Below are 9,173 nucleotides of genomic sequence, written 5' to 3'. Positions count from 1 at the left end.
AGAATTATATTTCTTTGATAGTGCAAGCAATAATCATATATTTCAAAACATTTAATTTTTTTTTTACTAAAAAAGAATATGAAACTCAAGTTATATTAGAATTGTCTCTCTTTGTACAAGCCTTCAGATCATAAGATGCAAAAAAGATATTATGCATCAAGTATTAACAGATATTCCATTTGTATTAAATTGATTCTATGCATTTGTTAAATAACAAAACAAAGTATCAGATTTTATTTTCAAGTCACAAACCTATTTCCACTTATCAAAATTGAAAATGGAAATGGTGAATGTGTCAAAGAGACAACAATCCGACCAAAGTTAAGTACATCCCTCTGATTAGCCCTGTACATGATATATTTTCTTATAGGTTAGACAATACTTGGTCATGTTTTATGAAGATTTAAGCCCAAGGCGAAGCCGAGGGCTTAAATCTTCATAAAACATGACCAAGTATTGTCTGACCAATTTAGAACATATTCACACTTTCGAGTGACCTTACAAAACTATCCCTTCCCATTGTAATAGTCAAACCTAAATAAGAGTTCACTTTTTATAATGAACTAAATATAAAACATAGGTACATGTAATGATCATTTCAATGGATGAAATGAAATAGTACTGACATAGTTTGTGAAGGATAAATTGTTTTTCTTCTGCTTCAGGTAAAATTTAATACTTATATATCTTTAGATTTTTTTTTTATTTTAAAAAGCAACACAATGCTATGTAAATCCCCTTTTTGAAATTTGATTTTTTTTTTATAAATATAAATCGACGTACTCTCTGTATGAATATTTGAATTCAGACCATTCAACATTAAATGCTTACTTTTATTTGATAAATTTAAATGTATTGTGTTTCTCCGAAAACAATCTTTTGCTTTATATATCAGCAGTCTGGCATTGTGTATTTTTGAAAGAAAAAGACAATAATTCCCTCAAATGTAAGGTATATAAATTAAATAAATATCATTTTATTTATCCTTACCAATTTTTTTTGTGTATTCTATATATGTGTTCCATTAACAAATGCATAAAATTTTGCAAAATTCATTTTTTTTTAATTTAAATCTTTGCTCTTTCATCTTTAATCAGTAGGCTATTTTCCCAAGGAAAATGCCTTAGGAGATTGAACACTTCGTTAGTGCAACTAGTAAGAGTTCACTTTCATAATTAACCGACAATGAAAAGTCATTCATGTATAGCATTTCATAGTGCATGGAAAACCATGTACTATGAAAATTAGAGGGCAAAAAACTGACTTCTCATTGGACGAGAAGGGGTGAGTATGTTCTAAATCATGTTAAAAAAAAAACATGTAAGGAAAATTTGTAATAAGCATTGTCTCAAATTATTTAAACACTAATTCACAAACTACATCAATAAAAGTACCTAATCTAAATTTGAGTAAAACTTAATCTAATAAATTAAAGCCTGAAGCTGTTGCATGGGAGACAACTCTGTCTGGCTTAAATGTTTTTCATTGTGTTTAAAGGTGTCAACAATATGAAGCGATCTGATTGGTTGTAGATGTTTGCATGTATAAATCTGTCCTATAATTATCCACAAAGCACATGCTGTAATGTCAGAGTAGTATACACATGGAAAACCTTACCTAGATGGATTTAATCACATTATTTTTGGTGTTTATTCTTTGTTTTGTGGACTTTACGACTCCCAATAGGAACGATGACATGTGGGAAGCACTGTCGTGTAAGTACAACATCAATTGGAATTTAATTGGATCAATTAAAACTATTAAAAACAATCTATTTACATTAGGAAATTTTAACTACTGTTTTGTGATTCTGTCCCTAATAAAAAGAAAATAAAATTCAGAAAAAAAGACAACCAAATCATGAAGAAATGTTGTTAATTATTTGAAGAAAAAAAAACAACATTTAATCAAAGTCACTTAACTGAAAAAATCAGGTTTTAATTTCCTTAATTTTCCTCATAAAAAAAGAAGCTAAGTTGCCAATAGGTATATTTTGGGGGTAAAAAACATGGTAAAGTTTTAAATATTGACAAATACTTCTGAATGTTTATCAACATGGTTAATCAAATAGTTAGATCTATTTACATTTAAATATTTGTATTACTTCAAAAGACAGACAAATTAAACTGAAAACTGTTCACTATGGTAGAGCCTAAGAGGTTTAAAGTTATAATAGGAATCTGAAGATTGGAAATAATGGCAGGTGATATAAGGATCTATAACTGATAATCAACAGAAAAATAAAAGAATCCTTATTTAGAAAAATTACAAATGATTACCATGGAAACCATAAATATAATATTACACCTGTTATTATTTTGCAGACTATTGATTAAATATGTATTTTAACGTTATTCTATTCCACATAAGGACTGACGAGTCTCAAGAGTGCTGATCAAACGTTTAGTTTCTTGGTAATGTTTGGATAGAACGGTTTAAAATGACACAATAACACGACAAACCAAAAAATAGGTTCCCAATTGATTTACAGTTTTTTAGATGCAAATAGAATAAATTGAAGCAATCTAAAAGTAAATATACTGTCAAATAATGACAGGGCTAAGGTTAACACATTAATGTTTTAATTTGCAAAACTAAAGTCTGAAGGAAATGTCTATCAAATTCTCCTTTAAACATGTCGACTGTTTTGTCATGTCAGTTGAATGCATAGTTCCACATTTTGACATGTCATAGCTTACTTTATGATATGGAGTTTGCTTATTTTTGACACATTACAAAGACAGTATAAGGTTAGGACATCCATGTACACTGGGTGATCATCTAGGTCTCAGAATCTTTGGAGTATATAAGGTTACATTTAGGACATCCATGTACACTGGGTCATCTAGGTCTCAGAATCTTTGGAGTATAAGGTTACATTTAGAACATCCATGTACACTGGGTCATCTAGGTCTCAGAGTCTTTGGAGTTCCACCTTTTTTGATTTGCCATGGTGTTCAGTATTTTTGTCAATTTAATCAGATTTTAAGATATGTTTGCAGGCCTATAACAAACTGTCAAATAATTTGCAATTTTTGATACTACAGTACTACTGGAATAACTGGATATAAATAAATTCTCAGTACAAACCTGTCAGCCATTTCTATTCTCCCATTTTCTGTCCATTTAACTTACCTACAATAAAAAAACAAAACATAAAATAATTTAAAATATAATTTTAACTTTAAGTGATTAGCTGTCGAAAGGAATAAGCAACATCATAATCTAAATCTTTTAAAAACTTAGGGTTAGTTTGTCATCAATCTTATCAGGGTTTAATCTGAGACTGTCTCTATTGACAGCATATCAAAATATACTATTGTTTTCAAAAAAAATATCAATGATAAATTCATATGGAGTTTTAGACACACAAAAAAGAAAAAAAATAGTAAGAAAAGTTCCAATTTCCAGTAACTTGAATTTACAAAATGAAAATCATCTTTGTTTTAATATTCAATGAAAATGATCATTCTCTAAACATTACATATACTAACAAGAACAACATGATTTGTGTTGTTGTCTCTACCCAGTGGATATATACAAAGATTGACTATTTATTTATCATAAATGCATTTAGCAAGTCTCAGGTTATAAGGTTCCTTTTATTTTGTATCTACCCATTTATTCAAATTCATTTAGGCTGCCACAACTTTTAGCTGACTCTGAGCATTTATTATTAAAGAATGAAGATAAATTCAGAACAGCAGGAGTTGTTTTCGAATTTTTAAAAACTCTTTTGTCTAAAATAGCTAATGGCGGATTTTTTCCTGATTTTGCCTTTCTAAAAGAGTGAAACATACCAATTTTAACTACCAAGCACCATGTCTATTACTGGTTTCAAAAAGCACCATGCTGATTATTGGTTTCAAACCCGACCATATGTAAATATGCTACTCAGGAAGTCAAATTACAAGTAACAAGGGAAAATTCATCTCCATTCATCCATCATAGCTATATAACCAATGTCATACTTTTATTTGTTTTTCTCTCTAAATTGAATGAAAAATCAATGGCTAAAATCAACCTAATTATAGTCTTACTGAAAATAAATCCACATAACGCAACCACCTGGTCCTAAAAAATTAGTTTCCTGTTGGTTGTAAATGTATGAATTTGTACGGTAAAATTTCAATTTAGCATCCGGAGTGTAGCATGAGTCTTGCTGTAGGACATCATACAACCCGATCATATCCCTGGTATTGTATAGAGAAAATAGATTATATTCTCAATCGATAAATAAATAGGAAAATACTGGAGGATCGTCGATCAATTTAGCGTTAACTTTAACGTTTGACTTGATTAAAGGTAACAGCATTAGGACTCTTCATTTCCGTTTTACACACTGGTATGGCTGACTTTAATTGGGAACTGAGACTTCAAAACATACTAATCAAAAACTGTTGTATGTCTTAGTCTTCTTAGAGTTTAAATCATACAAAGACAACGTAACACAAAACCAATCTTTTTGTGAAAGCTTCCGTCAAATCGATGGGACTTTCTTTGCTTTTGTTTTTTGTTCTTTTGTTCTTAAGATGAATTTGCATGTATAAATCTATATACAACTTGCTTGACAATAAAACCAATTTATATTTTTCATCCAATCTAATATCAAATGCATGAAAAATGTATAAACTTTTTGTTTTCTTTTCCAAGTATAAAAATTTACCATTATGAATGAGTAACTTTAAATGAATACTTAGACTTACAAGCAATTCACTTTCACTAAATCACAATGGACATATAAGTTTGAGCCTGTAATTCAGGTGGTCAATTATTGTTATATCATGTCTTTCATATTTTTTTTCATAACTCTATTTGTTAATATTTAGTCTGTAAGTTTTCTCAATTGAACCTATAGTCTCGCATTTTTCATGACAGGGTCTATCATAGTAAACTATAAGATACGGGTTTTTATCATTATTTAAGGCTGTACAATGTTACCTGTAATTGCTTATGTCCTCTTCATTTGAACTTTAGTGTAATTATTTGTTTCACTGGCAATCATACCACATCACCTTTTTTTTAATGCTACTATTTGTAATTGTGCCTGTACCAATGAGCCAAATTGTTGCAATACTTATCATAGCTATATAAACATCTTGAAACATTCACTTCAATTTGCCAACTGTAACAAAAACATTATAAAAAGTTTGCTTTTAATAAAAAAATGTTTTAATAATAATGATTCAGACAATTTTTTTATCTTTTACAAAATTAGCTTATTTTTGCTTGGTGTATAAAAATTCTGTCGTGTCATATAAAGTTTGCATTTTTTTTAAATGTCTGCTAGTTAAATTAGCTTTGTTAGAAGACCCCACATAGGAACGAACATCATCAGTACATATACACTATATATCAGTTAAGATAGGCAAAGTTATCATAGGGGATTCACAAATAAAATTGGGAGATTTTGATTTATGTTATAAAACTACAATAAATGTTCTGGTTATTACCAATGTTAAACCAGACCACACAAACGGTTACATCTTAGTGATAATATGTTCGTATTTTTATAGAATTTTATCGTGATCTTAAAGTGATAATTGGCTATTTTTTTATAGAACTTTATTGTGACTTTTAATTCACAAAAAGACAAAACTGCAAAACACCAGACAGGATTAATCTTTAATAATTAGTTATAAGTTCTGTAAGTATTCAAATAAATTAAAAGAGAAGGAAAATGTTAGCCATCATGACTATAAGAATAAGAATAAGAATATTTTATTTCTAATTAAAAGGCCCTATTAAAAGAACTTTCATGACATTACATACACTATATAAAAAGTTAATTTCATATGAAATGATCTTTTAATATTTTAATAAAGTAAGCACAGATTGATCCAGGAGGGCCCTGCCCCCTACTTTTGTGGAAAAAATTTGGTTGATTATATAACGAATCACAGAAGTCATTCGGTAAATTATGTAAAAAAGATTCTCAGGTCAAATTCGACAGAGAAATTTCTCACAAAAACACTTTTACTAGTAAAATATGAATATTAGGAGAATTAAGAAGGTATATAGATTTGATCCAGTAGAGCTAAGTTACTGATGTTACAGAAACACAGGTGCCCCTTCAGATTACTGTAACAACAAATTCAATCATCTCACTTTTTACAGTCTACTGATTCCTATAAACAAATTATTACAATAGATATCCATATAGACATGAGAGAAGTATAGATTCATCTCATTCTCAGACTCAACAATATTTAATTTCAGTTTGATAGCACTTTCAGTAAATGGATACTTTCATACTTAAAATAACAGGTCTGTATATGAAATAAAGTAATATATTATCTGAGTTCTAAGTAATTTCAACAAATTTTTGAAAGAGGGATGAATATTAAAATTTGAAATACTCAATTTTCAAGACTTATCCCCCCTAATAAATTAATATAACATGTTGATGAATCAAGTATATATTTACATTGACTTAACCAACAACACATTTTACAATTAAAAGCAGTTGTAAAATAAATAATAATTGTCATGACATCACTAAGTACAACCACTAATACATAGATAAAAGAAAATGATGTTTTATATTAGCCATGAAAATACTTAGAATCTGTATATGTTTGTTATCAGTGATAAGAAGAAGTATTTGATGTGATACTGGAGTGTCTTAAGTATTTCTAAAGTACCTATCTCTCTCTGTTAATAATATTCACTAATCAAATTAGACAATTATAATCAATTATTAAATATTTTCCTTGTTTAATGGTTTTCTATTGTCAAGCAAGTGAATAAATCTACACATTTAAATTTAATTTAAAAAGGGGCACCTGCTATCCTGTTATTCAATTATATATACTTTATATATCTTGTTGGTTTTAAAGATTTTTAGAGTGTGTTTTATTACAGTCAAATGAATGAACTAAAAGCTGTATATTTAGTTCCATTTGGTGAAGTGCTGATTGAAGCAATCTTAATATAGTAATTAAGTATATGGTGCACTTAAAAGTCTTTAAGGACAATATTCAAAACCACACTCAAATTTCCTTCCTAAAATTTTGTGATTTAACAGAAAAGAGGAATAACAAAGCTGATTGTTTGTTTATCCCTCCCCTTAATCAATATTTCTATACATTACAATCACACCCAATAATTCTCATTTAATTGTGTAAACCTTCATAAATAATCTGGGTAAAATGACATAAAGATTGTGTATAAATAATGTAACATTACTTTGTATTTCTTGATTATGTAAGGATAAATACAGCTGGATGGTAAAATGAGGATATAATCAAATTGTGTAAAGTTTTGATAGAAAAAGCAGGTTCTATCTCAGTGACTACCAGATTCATTTATTTTCTTAAGGAGAATTTAGCCCAGATGTTTGTAATAAAACTTTATCTAATGGCTATGACATCAGTGAGTGTCCTTAGTTAGCCCACATGCCTCTAAAAATAAGAAAACAAACAGATCTTAACTATGTAAAACCAAACACACCTCAATTCATAAACAATTGTCTTTTGTCTACTTGATTGTTTTTATATTTACATTTTTTTTAAAGATAAACATAAACAATTTTTTCGAACTCATTGTGAAAGTGTCAATGTACAAGTTTGTTTGCATTTGTAGCAAACTATAAAATATGCACTGCAAAATTACTATCCAATCACTGTATAAATCAAAATTTCCTAGACACAAATATATTTAAATGTAATATTACATAAACCATTTTCAGATTACATATTTCTAATAGGTGTTAAATGAAGTTCATCTCAAGTACAGACGTAAAGAACTAAGGCTGAAATACAATGGCATTATTAAGTTGGATCTACTGATATCTTCACAATTATTTTAAAGTCTGTCTGAGAGATATGTGTGTGGTATTAGGTTACATCTTAGTTATCTTTAACCTTTGATATGGTTTAGTGTCATATATCATTTAGAAGAAAACGTACACACCATAATTATTTTTACTTGCACTTAATTTTTTATATTTGGACCAAGTGCCTTTGTATTATACGGATCCACCATTTTCTATAATAAATAAAGTATTGTTGTTGTTGTTGTTGTTGTTATAAAATATCTTTCTTAAAGGGCTATAATTATTACTAGTAATTATATATATAGAGCCAAACTGACCGAGCCGAAAAATAATATCTTAAAATTTGGGATTTATTTTTGTTTTTTTGAGACATAGATATTAAGAGGTCTAACTTTAAACACTTCCTAACAAACATCAAGGAATAGGGACACATATTCAGGATTATTGGTGACATTTAGCACATATTACAGTACTCATGGCCTCAGAGGATTATATAAAGATCTATAGTCCAAAAATAACCCAGACACGAAACCTGCAGAAATAAAGATAGGAAATCTGTATGACCTCCTTTACAAATTCAATAGAATAATGACTGCATCATACTTTTACACTTCTAACAAAAAAATGATATTTTTATCTCCATGTCAAGTCTAAATGAAAAAATATGGAATCTGAACGTAACTAATATCTGTCTGGAGAACAAAGAGAAGACCTTCAGTCCGTTGTTGTCCGTCTAAATAGATTAGAAATTCATTTCAGTTCATACATTGAGAGAATTATCTGAATAAAAAAATAATCTTTGTTCACACGTCGCGACGATTCTGTGAAAACTATTGGAATCTCCTGACAATTAGGACTTGGAAATTTACACAGATATCCTACACTGCACCATTACCACTGGGTAACTAGAGACGTCGACACTTAGCATGCGTTAATGGTCCATTGTGTCACTAGAAGTAACGCCAAACTCAGTGGTTTTAATACAGCCTTATTATTATGTGTTTTCAGACTTCTTATGTCAACATTATAATATCTGATCCACATTTTTACATCAAGAGTACAGGTCATGACTTTAAAACAAATTGTTTTATACAATAGTATCAAGTTTACAGCACTATGCTACATGCTGTGGGAAATTCTATGGAAAATTGCAACATGAAACATGAAGTACACTCGCGGGTGTTTTAACTGTGACATTTCCCAGGGTGGAGCTTCTCAATAAATAAAGCTGCCTTTAAAAAAAGAGTGCAGATTTCACATTATTGGGTGCACTATATTGATATAATAACAAAGTACTCATTATATTTGTATATTTACAAGTTTCATAATTTAGATAAAAATCTAAATATTATCTGCATAAGACAACAGTGAAATACATTGTAACCAAAAGTGATTT

General features: G+C 29.0%; 2 protein-coding genes across 2 annotated transcripts in view; one reads left to right on the top strand and one right to left on the bottom strand.

The window, feature by feature from the left end:
* LOC139529887 (cysteine--tRNA ligase, cytoplasmic-like) overlaps positions 1-9,173 on the bottom strand; it is a 195,831-nt gene that overhangs the window by 100,992 nt on the left and 85,666 nt on the right. The window lies entirely within an intron of this gene.
* The window catches only part of LOC139529894 (uncharacterized), an 85,678-nt gene continuing 78,041 nt past the window's right edge, over positions 1,537-9,173 (top strand). Inside the window, exon 1 of the mRNA XM_071325847.1 lies at positions 1,537-1,715. Within this exon, the coding sequence (XP_071181948.1) occupies positions 1,622-1,715 (94 nt within the window). The 5' untranslated portion in view covers positions 1,537-1,621. The remainder of the gene's footprint in view (positions 1,716-9,173) is intronic.

Source organism: Mytilus edulis, chromosome 7, assembly GCF_963676685.1.
Source record: "Mytilus edulis chromosome 7, xbMytEdul2.2, whole genome shotgun sequence".
Classification (NCBI taxonomy): domain Eukaryota; kingdom Metazoa; phylum Mollusca; class Bivalvia; order Mytilida; family Mytilidae; genus Mytilus; species Mytilus edulis.
This window is presented reverse-complemented; position numbering and strand designations above follow the sequence as displayed.